Source organism: Dermacentor variabilis, chromosome 7 (genome assembly GCF_050947875.1).
Source record: "Dermacentor variabilis isolate Ectoservices chromosome 7, ASM5094787v1, whole genome shotgun sequence".
Lineage (NCBI taxonomy): Eukaryota > Metazoa > Arthropoda > Arachnida > Ixodida > Ixodidae > Dermacentor > Dermacentor variabilis.
In genome coordinates, this window is record NC_134574.1 from 172963012 (window position 1) to 172979157 (window position 16146).

Sequence of the window (16146 nt, forward strand, 5' to 3'; positions counted from 1 at the left end):
AAGTGGGTGGCGGCGCCGCCCTTCGACGTAAGCCGTGGCTGCCCGTCAACGACGCACCCCACGGCGTTTCTTGAAGAGCGTAGCATATATTCTGCGCCCAACAGGGTAGAGCAAAAGACGACCTTCCAATCGGGGATCGTATGAGAGAAACCGCCATTGCCCTAGCTATCTTCAAAACAGAAGCAACGGTACGTTTTATCAGACTCCAAAACTGCAATCCTAAATTTCGCACGAGACCGAGTCCACGTCCCTGCTTTTTGCATACTGGACTTGCCCGTTGCACCCCCGCCCGGTCATGTGGAGAAAATTGGGGTGCGGGTGCCCGCGCACTGCGGGAATCCTGGCTAAGAGGTTTGCGGGAATCCGCAAACCTCTTAGCCCGAGGTTCTTCAAACCGGGATCTTGCGGCCTCCGATCCGGGATTCACGAAGGAGCGCGCGCACACTTTCAACGAGCTGACGAATGCCTCCAAGGCGGCGCGTCAGCTGTACCCCGCACCGCACAAATCCCTTAGCAACCGACAAGCAACCCTTTGGCGCCGATTACAAACACACACACTCCTATCTCCTCTGACTCTTTCTCACCATCGCCCACTTTTCCTCGCATCAGCCTGTGCTCCCTGTCCCGAACCTCGCGCTTCTGCTCTCCACCTCCTTTCTCATTGCCCGGCGGATCCTCCCCCGCGGGGCCTCGAGCACCTGAAGACCTGGGAGGACTGGGAGACCCTGCTGCGCCCAGGTCGTGCAGACCATGGTTACTGATCGGGCTGCCAGCGTTATGGACCGAAGCAACATAAACGCTTGAATGCAGTGGGGTCGTGCGGGGGCCCGGGATCCTGCGTGCCCCAAACTCCTCAGTATTACAATGAAGTTTTTATAATGATGATGATGACGATGAGAATACGGAGTAGCATGTCGCTAGCCCTCTTGCTACTTCATAAGCGTCACTGCTACTTACGTGCGAGCTGCGCGTGGAATAACGTGAGCTGCAGTGCGCATGCGCCGGAAATATGGTACGAGGGACAGCAACAGTGTATAACTACTTACGAGACAGCGATAAATGCGGTATAGCGCATGCGCATTCACTCTGCCGTATTATCGCTTTGCCGACGGGGAGCTGCAGCACCGATGGCGACACCTCGTGACGCGCTGTCCCTACTGATCACGGTGCGTCAGACACATAAATCTGCTACTGCAGTCATGAGAAGTAGCTTTTGCGAAAACTACGTCACCTCCGAAACAGTCACGCTGCAGTGCAGCATGCAGGATTTTTGCGGTTACTGTTCCGGGCACCTTGTCAGGGCGATTAGATAGGCACTACGATTCAGTCTACAGAAGTATCTGGGTGCACTACAAGAACATTCAGCGTGCTGTATGAAGCGCGCACGCGCGATCGCATCTTCTTTCAGCAATATAGTGCCCTCTCGTCCCGAGAACCTTTTCTTACAATAGCAGGCGTCGCCTGTTCGTGTTTACGGGAAAAGAACGAAGCACGCCTCGTGCAGAAGGCCCATTGGCGGCGGGTGGCCTGCACATGCGTGCGCAGTCTATCTCACGCTGACGGGTCCGTAAATCTGCGTCCGTGATGAATGGTCGGTGCTTTCGCGCCTGTCGCGTCGGGCAACGTAATCGAGAGTACGTGCGCGGCCACAGCCAACAAGCCCGGGTGCTTGGCCGGCGCGCTAGTTTACCCGTGAATATATTGTCAGTCGACGTTCCGTATAGGCCTTCTGTAGATTTCGCAGGACTGTTTGTGGGCTGTTTGCCAAATTTCTACGCAGCTTCTTGCAGTGCGCAACATTTTGGCTATATATATATATATATGGGCATGTTCAGATAAGAACGGTAATCGAGGTCCCATGACCATTTTTTGTTTTCAATGAAATTTTTATATCTGATGGGCAAATGTGTCCACACAAAGGAATGAACGTTAGTTTTGCAAGAAACTTCGTAGTTTTCTCGGAAAAAAATCGTATGTCACAAGAGGTGGAGAACGTCGTTTTTGCCACTTCGCAAAGTTGCAAGTTTGGAGCCTCACTGCATGCACAATAAATTTTTTCCGCACATAAGTATTTTTTCGTGACCTCTTTGCAACATGTACTATACGAACAAATAAAAAAACATTTTCTAGCTGTGTCAATCTTCTAAATAAAAAAGCCCAAACTTCGCTTCCGGAGCTATTCGGTGCAAAAAAGGCACTTTTCAGGGCAGCCTCAGGGCAAGATGCGTAAAGATCTCCACACTGAATCTCTTTCTCAGTATTTTCCAGCTACTTTTACTCACTTTAGGCAAGTTTTGTAGTTTTACACTTGATAGATATTTTTCAATATGGCCTCAAATTCGGCCGAAGATCAAAAACGTCAAAAAAGTGACAACTTTGACTTCGATTAAAAAAAAAACATCTTCGTCGAATTTCACTAAAATTTGCCTGAATAATCCTCAATACTCGATAATATTAGGGTACCAAAAAAGTGTTGCATTATATTGTTTTAAAGTATGAAAATGAATACAAAACTGAGTTCATGATTTCAATCCCTACGATTGCTCAGTATTTTCTCTTAGGATGCGCTATCGTGAGAAGCTGGATTTAGTATTGTATTTTTGTGGGTAACATTTAAACGCTACAGTTGCTGAGTTCATAAGTGTAATTTTTAAGTGTTTTTTTTTTCTTACAATCAAAGGTCTAAAGCTCCTATTCGCTTTCGTACTCTTCTAACAGTGGGACTTAACTTACTGTAAGCATAGTTGAGAACGTTATCTTGGAGTGACGTGTGGTTAGTGGTCGTTTATGCAAACATTTAATGCACCCGTCGCTACTCTCAAGATGCCTTTAACGAGCTGCCGCCGCTCCATGGATGAACCGCGCTTGGCAGCCGCTCCGATAGCTATATAACGCCCGGCGCGGCCCTGAATTTCATAGCACCATGTGTGCCGCCACCGAACCAAGGCTTTAGCCGCCGCTATCATCTTTCCACCGCAACGCACCGAACGCCTGGCAGTTATACCTCAGCCTTGGACCTTCGACCGAGACAGGCCCGATGAGCGGACGTTGTTCGAATCTCGAGTTTCGCGTGTCGTTTTGCAGGCCTGGTAGAGTGCGGTTACGGTGTGTCCTTCAACCGTTACTTTCATGTTAACGGCTGACGTCGCCGGCGGAGTGGCGGAGTCCGAGTGACGCATAGCTCGACGGCTGAGCGTCTCTCCGGAGCTGGGGAGAGACGCTCAGGGTCTCGGGGCGAGCCGTCCCGCTCGCGGTGCCTCGGGGACCCCCGGCTGGGGGCGGCGGTTCGGGCCAACGTACGTGCTGTGGAGCAGTGTTTAGGCACGTCTGACCTCGACGAGCGCGCGTGGTGTTCTCTGGTAGAGGGTGGGGTCGTTTTCTGTACTCACGTGGTTTCTCTGCGCTCGAGGGCTCCCACGACAAGCATTCTTGGTATCTCAGTCTCAGCTCGTACGCCAGACCGAACCAGCGTCAGTGTCGACGGCGGGCAGCCTGTGTTAAAAATCCATCCATCTGTCCATCTCTTTTTTTTGGAAAAGCAGCCCTGGGCCCTGCATCCATCGCCTGCTCTTCTGTCCCACGATAATCTTCGGAAGCGGTGAGCTTTTGCATTCATGAAGAGATTTCCGCGGCGAACGTTTTGTGCCGACTACTCAAAAAGGCACAAACAGAGAATTGAAAAAGGACGTAATTTTCGCAGTGTAAAGACACTCAATGTCGCTGCTCTCAAAAAAGTCCTACTTCCCGAAGAAGCTCTCCGAGTACGAGAAAGTGACTTCATCTGTCAGAATTGTTACCGTCGGTTCAAAGAAGACATAGATAATATGCAGGCAGAGTCGACCGAAACATTCGAAGAATTCCGCCCTGGAGAAGAAATCGTAGAAAATTTAAACTCCAGTGTCAGCCTTACCTCCGAAATCTCGCCCCTAAAGCCACCGAGCGCTCTAAAAAAACGCCTCAGACTTTCCTATGCAAAGCGAAAGCAGGAAGAGGTGGCCAGAGCTATGGTGACGAAAATACGATCAGGGATACAGGCAGCATATAATATCCCAGAGACTTCGCGTGCGTCGCAAGAAAAGTGTGCGCAATGCAGCAGCTGGGAAGACAACCTACATTCTGCCTACAATAGGTGTACGTCCTTTCAAGAGCGTTGCCAGCTGCTGACACTGCTACCACGCAACCTAACTGTGAAATATGTGCAGGAAGTTATTCCAGAGGCAACGAGGTACGTTATTCAAAAATCGAAGAAGATGGTGGATGAAGACGGCGTATGGTCAACACAGGAGCGATATACAAGATGTAAGCTACAACACGAAGACATTACCACCGTTTTAGAATATTACACCATGGATGAACTCGATTGCTCTAGACAGACACCGAACAAAAAGGATGTTGTGAGAATCGAAAAGGAGGGAGAGAAGGAATGGGTACCTAAACGGTTCATGACACGGTCCTTGCGAGAAGCATTCCGCCTCTACAAGCAAGCTCACCCTGCCTCCCAGGTTGGCCTCACAAAATTCATATCCTTGCGTCCTAAGTGGGTGAAATGCTCGCCACAGTGGCAAGTGTGTGTCTGCGTGTGCTGTGCAAACTTTCAGTTGTGCCTCGTGGGACTGCAGAACGCCTCTGGAAGGTCGCTTTCTCCCGACGATATGCAGAGTCTCTGCGTATGCCAGGAACCTACTGCGTCATGTTTCCTCAGGAATTGTGAGCACTGTCCACAAGATGGCATTTTCACTTTGGAAAATTTTGACATGAGCAGCGAGGACGAGGTGTTGATTGCTTCATGGGAATACGGTGAGCTAGTTAAAAAAACTCTGACCGCTTCATCATTTATGAGAGAATTTCTAAGAATGACCATGAAATGGATTCCCCACAACTATATCAGATCTGTGCAAGCAAAAGCAATACATGAAGAAAAACAGAGCTGCGAGAGAGGTGCAATTGTTTTGCATTTTGATTTCGCCGAAAACTGGACAGTTGTGCTTCCAGACGCAGTACAAGCGTACCATTGGCAGAAAAAGCAGGTCACCGTGTTTACCTGCGTTGTCACGTCAAGAAAATCGACTCAGAACTACGCCGTTATTTCCGACGATATGTCTCATGATTCAGCTCATGCATGTTTGGCTCTGTCAAAAATCAAAGCACACCTCGAAGACAACGCGCCAATCTACACCAAGATAACACATGTGAGCGACGGGGCTCCCGCTCACTTCAAGAATAAATATCAGTTTCATGAGCTACAACGCAGTGAATGTCAAGAGATGAAATGGATGTTTTCGGCCACTGGACATGGCAAAAATGCTTGCGACGGCGTTGGTGGCCTTGTGAAACATCGAGCATCACACCACAACTTGCGGAAGCCTGCAAGTGAGGCCATACAAACAGCCAGCGGCTTCGTGGACGCAATTCAAGGAACGCTAAAGAATATCACCATTCTGGAGCTCCCACAGAGGGAGCTTGCAGACTTTCGCGAAATGAAGAAGGAAGAATGGAAAACGGCAAAGAAAGTGCCTGGAGTTCAGACACTCCACATGTGGAAGTACGTTCAATCAAATGGAGGCAGTGCATCCTACGTGGCATCCACCGCTGCTTCGGAATGGAAGAGACTGTGATCTGGTTTGTGCTTCGGGCACGACAATATAATGTGCGCATACCGAAGTCAACTGCTGCCGTTTATTTCTTCTTACGATTTTCTGAATTGCAATCTGCACATAAAGCAGCATTCCATTTGTAAATTGTGTCCCTATTAAAACTCCTGCTGATTAAAAACCTTGCATATCAATTGTCCCCCTCAGAAGACGACGTTTTGTCTCCTGACAGTGCCCTCTCGAACCATTGAACACAGAGGTAAACAGATGCAGGTGCGGACACGTCGGCTTCAGAAACACATTAATATTCATTTTTATATATAAAAACTTTTCTAAGCGCCGATAAATGATCTAATATTTTTAAAGAATCGATTACATACCAATGTAACTTACTATGATAAATTAGGCAATACAAAAAACGTTTGACCGCCGCCAGCCAGTTCTTGAGACATCAGGTGAAATAGCGAATTTATTCCCATTTTGACGCATCAAGAACGCCGCTAACAAGCGAGTAGAAGCTCTACAAACATTGAGGATGGTTCGGATATTGTGGTAAATAAAATGTAACCAAGTTCAGTGAGTGCTAGAACAAATTTCGGAGAGTTACTATTTCTAAGAGGCAGTAATAAGCAACTCTAGATAACAGAATCATAAACTCAGTTTTGTATTCATTTTCATACTTTAAAACAATATAATGCAACACTTTTTTGGTACCCTAATATTATCGAGTATTGAGGATTATTCAGGCAAATTTTAATGAAATTCGACGATGATGTTTTTTTTTTAATCGAAGTCAAAGTTGTCACTTTTTTGACGTTTTTGATCTTCGGCCGAATTTGAGGCCATATTGAAAAATATCTATCAAGTGTAAAACTACAAAACTTGCCTAAAGTGAGTAAAAGTAGCTGGAAAATACTGAGAAAGAGATTCAGTGTGGAGATCTTTACGCATCTTGCCCTGAGGCTGCCCTGAAAAGTGCCTTTTTTGCACCGAATAGCTCCGGAAGTGAAGTTTGGGCTTTTTTATTTAGAAGATTGACGCAGCGAGAAAATGTTTTTTTATTTGTTCGTATAGTAAATGTTGCAAAGAGGTCACGAAAAAATACTTATGTGCGGAAAAAATTTATTGTGCATGCAGTGAGGCTCCAAACTTGCAACTTTGCGAAGTGGCAAAAACGACGTTCTCCACCTCTTGTGACATACGATTTTTTTCCGAGAAAACTACGAAGTTTCTTGCAAAACTAACGTTCATTCCTTTGTGTGGACACATTTGCCCATCAGATATAAAAATTTCATTGAAAACAAAAAATGGTCATGGGACCTCGATTACCGTTCTTATCTGAACATGCCCATATATATATCAAGAAGACGGGAGGCTCTCGTACATTTCCTTCGCATCCGAACGGGCGTGCAAGTGTGTGCGTGCATTTGCGTGTTCTCCAAACTGTAACACTGTCTCACCGTGTGTCGTCAGGCGTTGCTACAACGCCTGCCGACAGTCCGCCTGAGCCATTCGCGAATCGAGCCTGTAAAGCACGGAGTTACTGCGCGCGTTCGCGATCGCGCATTTATCGCTCGCTTTTGTCGGGCAGCCGAAGCAAAAAGTCGCTTTCTCTTTCGCGATCGTCTAAGCTTCCGAAGAATGAACGCGTTTGTACACGATGCTCTCGTCTGCCTGTGTCATCCGTCTCTACACAACGTGTTCGCCATGATGGATTGGTACTTTAGCAGTATTTCGGCTTCTTCTTTCGTTGGACGGCGCGTAGTAAGCACACATTCAGCAATTTTGCGTGCAAACTGGAACAGTCTACATTTGGACACGTAGACGGCGCTCGGCCATTGAAATGCGATACTCAGTCTGCATGGCTGCCGGCGCTGGGGACAGCTATCTGTGAGTGCGTCTGCCCCCCCCCCCCCCCTCCAATCACTGGTGGCGCAAAAAGCGCCTTCCGCTACGCGGGCCGATTGCTGCGTTTCGATCACTCAGCGCCTAGTGAAATCGCGGCACCGTTTTCTTCTTGCATGCATGGATGCACTAGCGAGAGCGCCTTCACATCTCGTATTTTGCACTGCGTGCACGACGGCCTGCACGGAGTAAAGCTGTGCGCCCTCCTCACATTCCGCAACTCTCGGGCGCACTGCAGACGAGGCCCAGCGTGTCGTGCCCCCGAGCACAAGCGCGTATATCGTCGCCGCTTTCACTCTGCAGGTGTGTGTGTGTGTGCGCACTCTCTCGAGCCCGCACGCGCGCTAACTCGAGCCGCACCTGCCGTGCTTGCGTGCCATTACGGGAGTTCTTCTCTGTCTGTTCTGATTAATTTAGGCCCCCATGGAGAAATGTGTATGCCAACCAGCGTGTATCCGTAGGCCCGGTGCGGCCATCGCGTTGCATGCGCGGTGTGCCTGCCGGCGCGATGTATGGCTCGGGCTTGACCGTTTCTTTTCTCCGGTTCATTGCCCTGGCGCGCTTACGTCATCGGAATCGAGTGCGGTGCATACACCGACTCTTGCATAAGCATGAGAGTGCGCGCGCCAAGTTGGCGCCTCCTATGGTCGTTGATACAATAAACGTCCTCGTTTCGTTTTGGGACCGCAGTGCATCGAGACGTTTGTAGAGCTCGTATCGCGTCGTCTGGTGGTGTCGGAAGCATAAATTAAAGCTCCCACGACCCAGTTCTGGGTACCACGCGAAGTCTCGCTGGCATCGTAGTATCCATCCACTTTTGTTCTTAACCTTGTTATCAATGCAGTACAATGTGCAGGCAGTGTTCTATACTTCCGCCTTCGTTGTTGCATGTTGTGCTAAATAAGCTGTCAGTACTGTTACGCCAAAGCGACTGCGAAGACTGAAGAAGGGGCGGAACGAGTGCGCGCTCGTCCGTGGAGCGCGGCTCGACGTCGGCGACCCTTCTCCCCCTTTTTCGTCTGTTTAAATGAACGCACCCCTTCGTACTAATAGTACTGCATAAAACTATTAATAATTTTTAATGAGTTGCGGAGTTCTTCGTCTTAAACCAACACCGTGGTCATCACGGACGCCGCATAAGGTTTAAATATCTGGCATTCTTTAGCGTGCACCTAAATAGGTGCACGAGTGGCCTTTCCGCTTAATTGGTAGCAAGTGTGTAGCATCATTTCCTTAAAACTCGCGCTTTTCTGTCCCTTTTTCTTTTTCTTACTCTGTTTTCGCATTTGTCTGCCATGCGTCAGTGCACGTGTACTGCTCGACATCAGTGATCACCACCGTGTAGAGCTGTACTCTACATGCCGCTGCACGAAGCGCGAGGAGTGCTCGGCGGAGTTCCGCATGTGTCAGCCGCGTGGCGCAACCTGCTGTACGGTGTTCTGCTATGGGTCGTAGCGTCGGTCTCGGTTCCGGCAAGTAAGTACAGCCCACGGTTATCGGTCGTTGATCGCGCAGGATGTGCCGAGGTAGCGGTGTTTTGTCCATCGGTGGTTCGCGCACCGTGGCAGTACCGCGGCTACGGCGTTCTGCTGCCGAGAATCTGTACTCGCCGGTTCGGTTCCCCGTCGTGGAGGCCGCACGGGGGCTGAATTATGAACAGTCGCTGGTGTACGCATGACATTTAGGTCCACGTTAACGAATCCCTCGTTGTCAAAACTAACCCGAAGCCCTCCAATTGGGTGTTTCTGATAAACCCTGTGTCGTCTTGGAACGTTAAATTCAATTCATTCATTCAAATGATTCATTCAAATTCAAATTCAAATTCATTCAAATTCAAATTCAAATCATTCGATCGACCCACGCCCTACCGTTCTCATTAAGGAGATTTAGCTTCTCCGTAACAAAGCTCGTGACCGTTTACGGACCAACAGGTTACCGAAGCCGTCGAAGGCAGAAGCAAATCCGGAAGCGACATCTTGTGATGCTTTGTCCAATTACAATGCGTGTGCCCGAAGGAAAATCATGCGCACTTATCGTGTCGCTACCTACGTTTTACAGCTGCAGTTAAGCAGAATATGGTCAAGTAATTTCAGTGTTAGCTTTGTACTCTACATGTGGTCAAGCCGCGCGTCACATGACGTCGCTAGCACCGTTGTTGCTGCCGTACACACACCTCTCCAGATTATAACCCGGATTCAGCAAACTCTGATACGTCTGCGGCCGCGCTATAGAGGAATGCCATCTAGCATAGTGCAGGCGCTAAACGACCTAGATACATCCCGCCTGCTGACCCCGTTTTCTTGGTTCACTACTGTACGCAACCACAAATATGTTGATCTGGTTTTATACGCATATGATCCGATCACTGCCGGAGGTTGCCGCTGCTGCGCCGTCGAGGACGCGCTGCCTGTACGACCCGCTGCTCGTCCACTGGCTGGCTATACGAGGCGCTGTCCTGCACGCGTAACGTACACCCGCGCATTCCCGGCACGTCATGACTACAACCACAGCCATCGCCGCTGTTATATGCACCACACGGGCAAGCGCACGGACACCCAGCTCGCCTGGCCGACTCGAATTGCATCGTGCACGTGGCATATATGCGCGCTCGCTAGGATCCGCACGGGTGTGCGTTACGTAATCGCTATACTGTGTGTGTGTGTGTGTGTGTGTGTGTGTGTGTGTGTGTGTGTGTGTGTGTGTGTGTGTGTGTGTGTGTGTGTGTGTGTGTGTGTGTGTGTGTGTGTGTGTGTGTGTGTGTGTGTGTTTAGAGCGCGCATTGCGGTGCGCTTCTCGCCGTAGCGCTCGTCCGGTCCGGGGGAGCGCGCCATGTATACAGGCTGCGGTCAAGTGGTGCGCCGATGCCGATCGGGCAATCGCGCGGCCTTCATCGCTTGCCACGCGCTCTATACGCAACACGCGTATACCGGCGCGTCTTGCGTGGTGCGGCGTCGTTCCTCCCTCGGCGGTGGTGCAGCGGGCGTGTACCGGATCACGATATCAGCCCTGCGAGCATGTATGCGGAGAACGCAAACACCGCGTGCGTTCGTGTGTGCGCACACATACGGCGCGTCGATTTGCGTAATAACAGCGCGGCGCTTGGAGGTGCGCGCACGGTGCACTCTTTCGAGAAGCTCTGTGGCTCTGTGGCGTCGGTGGTGGGCGAGCAGCAGCTGCAGTCTCGTGGGCGCCTCCGAAGAGGGCATCGGCGGCTTCTCTTTTCTACCTGTGTGTGTGTGTGTATACTCATGCGGTAGTTGCGTGCCCGCGAGAGAGATTCGCGGTGATTCCCAGCTTAGACAGCAGTGGCGGCGTGATTGCGGTAAGACCGTTATGCTGGCTGGTCGAAGATGAGGAGAGATGTGAAATTGCGCGCTCAGGCCGCTGATGTCTTGTAAATGTATCGCGCGTGTGTGTCTGCGTTTACCCATCCTCCAGGCATATATAACACAACGGAAATAGCCGGCAATTTCAACCTTCTACCAGCGAGCTTTAAATCTCCGCTACCTTGGTTCACCTTAAAAAGATGCAGCTGTAATGATGGCATAACCATATTGATGACCCCTGGGGGTCTCCTCGTCTTTAATAGCCGATTTCCTCCCCCCCCCCACCGTGCGTGCGTGCGTGCGTGCGTGCGTGCCAGCGTATTCAGTGATTTTAAAGCGCCGTTTAGAGTTAGGAGGCTCTGCCCGAACGTATATACACTATGTGGTGTGCTGGCCTTTTTCGTTTGACTAATGGAAAAGAAGCAGGGGCCAGAAGGACGCAATTAAGGTTATTTAGTTTACCAGTTTACCCTGACTCTATACTAGACGCTTTGTCTTCAAGTATTCCCGGTGTGCGACACGTGAAGCCCTAGAACGAAAATAAAAATAAGCAACAAAGGAAGAAGACAACATGCCATTTTCCGCTGTTCCCAGAACTGGTAAACAACTTTGCCATTGCGTTTAGCTGTTCCGTATGGCACGTTCTTTCCGCAGTTATAGATTGGGTTGCCGCCACGCGAGCGATCTACACACGCGCTTCACCTGGTCGGCACGGCTTCCGCGTATACGCCCAGTTGCCCTTGGTGCTCGCGACCGTTAACGGTTGTCGTCCGTCGACGGAAATTGCCCTTCACGCCAGTGAAGGACCGTTTGCAGCGGAATTAGTTTGCGGATAAAAAAGAAATGCGGTATCAGCTGGAGTATCCATGGTGCCCTAATGTCGTGTGACGCCTTCCGAGTGCAGCTGAATCCCTGAATTGCCACAAGAACGAAGTGGGCTAGTGTTACGTCTGTGCACGATAACGTATTGCGGATGCGAAGCAATGTTGCGGCGTTCTGCGCGCACACAGAGAAAAGTATCGTGAAACGAATTGCGTGACAACCGAGTGGTGGCAGGACACGTCGTCCGGCGCCGCAGCGTAGGCCGCGATCGCAATCGTGTCCGAGTCGCTCTTTGAAACGCGTGGCGCGTGCGTCACGTGGCAGGTTATCGCAATAATTCCCACGTGACAGCACGGCGCTTTCGAGGCGCTGTTTTCAACTAACCTTCGAGATCGGCCCACATTTTCCATCGGAGTGGCCCGCTTACAATGCCGTATATCGCATTACATGAAGCCAAAAATTACGCACGCGGCTGCCGTCCTCGATGCGTTTGTGCACTGGCCGCGCGGTGTTTATAGCCTGCGAGAATTAAGGGATCGAAGTGCATTTTGCCAGCGTCCGGACCTTGCGACCGCACGGTCACCGTTTGCAACCGCGGCCATCGTATACGTGTACTATAGGTTCGCAGTGCGCGCATAGCGTGACCTTTAATGCGTCAGCTGGGAAACGCGCCAGCGCCGTTTCTACCGCGCAGTGCAGCCTCGGCGACCTCGAGCATCGCTGGCATGCCGTCCGCTGACCATTGCAGCCTCCGAGGGTTGCACGAATTATGTCGTTAACCTGCAATCTTCTTCGCGCTCGCTCGATCCTTGAAATCATCGCTCGCTGGCAGGCATCACCTGCAGTGGCTGCGGGCCCATGCAATTGCGGACGCACCGGTTTTGTGCGGGTCGTGGCCGTATAGGTTGATAAGCTATATATATATATAATGTACTATTACATTACTAGCTATATACGTATTACATACTGCCCGTTATATAGCTTACAGCGCCGCGGACTCATTTGATGGTTCGTAACTTGTTTCGCGATCCGCAACCTTTTTGCTTTCAGGCCCTTTGACCTTATATAGGTTAGTAAATTGTATTCTCATTTGACATCAGTGCCTTTAGACCCACTTGCAATTGCTTGAGGTTGACTGCATTCCTGACGTCTGTTCGAGTGTCCCGTTTCGACTGTTCGCATTTACGTTCAGTGCATCCTTGCAAAGACCGGTTCAAGGTTTCCGAACGTGCGTTCCTGTACGATGCACTTGGAACCTACCGGCGCTGCCAAATGTGTTCTGCTGCGGTTCTCGTAAATGACGGTTCAAGGAGTGCGTCCCCTTTGACCCACGAGTAATAGTTGTCTGGAACGTACTATATTCGTGGCGTCCGTCTCGGTGTCCCGTTTCGTCTGCTCACGAGTTGCGTTGAATATATACGTGTCCTTGCATCCTGGTCCACGAACCGTTCAAGTGTGCTTTTCCGTAGCCGCCAAGGCTACATACTGTGGACTGCGCACGTACTATAGAAAGCACACTTTTGTTGGCCTTCGAGGCTTTCGTAACTGTCACGGAATTGTTCTGGTGCCAACCGCGTTGTCTCGTTTACCACAGATGGCGTGCAGGGCCGTTCGTCGACCAATTTCGACGGCAGTGCGGGTGCACAGGTGCGCTTCCGAAATCTGAAACAGGTTCCCTTTGATCGTTACCTAAGAACCTGATGGTCCGAATGAATCCGGGTCAATGCGTGTATCGCGACGTCTGTATCGAAGGTGGCCTATGATTGCTTACTGACCTGCGAAGCTGGTTGTCTGTCCGTTGCTGTTATAAACGACCACGGAATGGTCGGGTCTCTGAACGAGTGGAAGTGGTCGGGAACAGGTGCATTGATGGAACCCCGCGTTCTTGCCCTCGTTGTTCACTTTTATCTCCATTGGCTCGTTACATTGAATTACCCGACTCGTTGACATTGGTAAATGGTGGTGACCCGGCAAGGCAGAAAACAGCCGCCAGCCGGGCTGCCAGCGTCACGAATATGTTAAACATGGACGCGTGCTGTGGGGTCGTGCGGGGACCCAGGGGGCCCGGGCGGTCGCCCTGTCAAAATAAAGGTTTTTCCTCCTTGCAAGAATGACTCTACCGAACATCTGTGGTAGTGTGATCAGCCTTAGAGCGGTAACAATTTGTGCGAATCGGTCTATAGGTCATAACGTGATCCATCGTAACATGATTGCACGAAGTGAATGCAGCACCTGTGTTTGTGTGCAGCTTTGCGCTAACCGTGCACACGGCCTTGACGCACTCTTGTGCTTTGCGTTGCATTCACGTCGTGAACTCGTGGTTGGTCTTCGCACGGTAAACGTTGACGCGTTCTTGATTTAAAGGTCGGTGTTATATCGTTCCTGTGACAGCTAGCACTTTTTTTTTCTCTTTTATTAACATCACGGATGCGCCGAAGTTTCTTTTAATTGCAGATACTGGCAGACATTTGCATTTACCGCCATTCTTGGGTGTTCCTTGCTTGAAAAACAGCGTAATCTGCTCACTGGTTCGCGAGTTGACATCGATGTTTCTCAATTATGTGGAACCAGACAAACTAGCCCTAGCTTTCCAGCACCTTATACCGAATCCTTCGTTCTATCTTTCGTACGGCATGATAACGAATCGCGGTCTCGTTTTCTTTTCTTCACCGCGCCCACTTTTCCTGCCTTTCGTCCACTTGCCAAAGACCGAGCGGCGTCTTCGTGCCCCAAGAGGGACGCGCCTCCAGCGACGTGCCGCCGCTCCGAGATGCCGTCCCTGATTTCGCTCGCGTGCGTAATTGTAGGCGCTGGGTGGCGTCCTCTGTGGTTCTCCATCTCGGGGCGCGTTTCTTCGGTCGCGCACTTGCGCGGACTTTCCCGCAGAGAAGGCAGGCGTGCGTTGTTCCCGTGCTCTGTCACCGCCGAGAGGAAGTGGCCGCCGCCATTCCATGCTGGGAACACAGGCGTGTGTGTCTTCCCCTCCCCCCGCCTGCTCTCGTCTATCTCGCCTGCTCATCGCGCCAAACAGTGGCGCCTTTCCTTCCTTCCTTCCACGGGAGCACCGCGCGTGTCCTGTGCTCTGACCTCCTCGTATGCGCGCCGCCACGGGCTCCGGCGAGCCCCGTTCTTCAATTTTAGTATTTCTTTGTTTACTTTTTTTTTCGTCGTGGTTCTCCTGTCTCTTGAACAGAAGCCGTAGTACACACTCGTCCGTTTGCCTTTCCTTCTTTAGGATAAACTTCGGGGAAAAAAAGATAGGGCCACTTAGAGCGCGCAGTGTTTTAAGGCGGTCGCGCTCGTTGGCCCGCACGCGTTGTTCGTTTTGCGGCCGATGCTCGCCCCGCGTGTATCATGCGCGAAACGACGCGCAGCCTCCTCTTTCTCGCGTACACTCCCCGTGATCACAGACAACCCATGCGGAACAACCCAGCCTCCGTTTGGTTTCTGTTCCGAATGCAGTTAAAATCTACTTGTAGCCGCGATGAAAAACGGGCCGGTAATTCTTCTTTGAGTTCGCCAGTTCGGTGTTAAGGTGTGCCCGTAGCGCGAGAGCTTAATTTACTTTTACGCTAACCTATGGGCGACCGCGCGCATATCACGTGTTCCGCTCTCGTCGTTCCGTTATTTGTAACATGACGCTAAGTGGCGTCTGGTATACAACACTGTGTCACTCTCTTCCGCCTCAACCGGCGAGCACTTTCGTCTGCTTATATCCGCGACGCTGCTTTTGATGCGCGCATTAAAGTGACGGGGGCTCATTTATATGGTAACATTCATGCTTGGGATTGATTGATTGATTGATTGATTGATTGATTGATTGATTTCCTTTATTTAATCTCCCAAATAAGCACGAGGACTATGAGCGACCCCGCATGTAGCTGTGGAGGTGGGAGTTTCAAAATTGTTTTTAACCACTCTCAGGTTCTTTTATATGCATTTCGCATTGCGTCCGCAATCGTCACGCGGCAGGGTGTCGAACACGTCACCTCGTTTTCATATTCATTTATTTATTTATTACCATTAGGTGCGTGTGTAGGAGAGGCGTATTGTGTTCGTTTCCGCAGAATTCCAGTCGGCCTCTCAAACGCGTTTGCTGGATTTGCGTCGGATCCAGATTTGTGTTGCATGATCGACTCAGCATGCAGGATTGCTGACAGACGAGACACGTCTCACTACACACACACATATACGCTACATACAGGGTGTTTCAGCGAACGCTTTCAAAAATCTTTAAAAGTTGCCTGTGGCAGATATCACAGGCACTCGATATCACTCGATGCGGCGGACAATACTTTCTCAAAAAATTGAGATGCAAAATCGACTAATAAAAATTTACTAATTAAGATTTTAGGTAATTACGTTATGGGCCATGTTGCAATTTAGAAATTACAGCCGTGGAGTTCGCAAGGTGGATCCACTTGGAACGAATTTTCAAGATGACGTCAGTTTCGAGGTATATAAATTCCCGAACTTTTCGGAGAAACGCATTGGCGTTCCAG

The 16146-nt window shown here is 50.3% G+C and overlaps 2 protein-coding genes across 3 annotated transcripts in view; both read left to right on the plus strand.

Annotated features, from left to right (window-relative positions):
* klar (klarsicht) overlaps positions 1–16146 on the plus strand; it is a 684286-nt gene that overhangs the window by 503309 nt on the left and 164831 nt on the right. The window lies entirely within an intron of this gene.
* On the plus strand, positions 3587–6366 carry LOC142588499 (uncharacterized). The gene has a single exon (XM_075700308.1). The coding sequence runs from the start codon at positions 3615–3617 to the stop codon at positions 5613–5615; it is 2001 nt and encodes a 666-aa protein (XP_075556423.1). The 5' UTR covers positions 3587–3614; the 3' UTR covers positions 5616–6366.

What these genes read in the sequence shown, in the direction of transcription:
- LOC142588499 (XM_075700308.1), top strand. Translation starts at nt 3,615, where the DNA reads ATGAAGAGATTTCCGCGGCGAACGTTTTGTGCCGACTACTCAAAAAGG.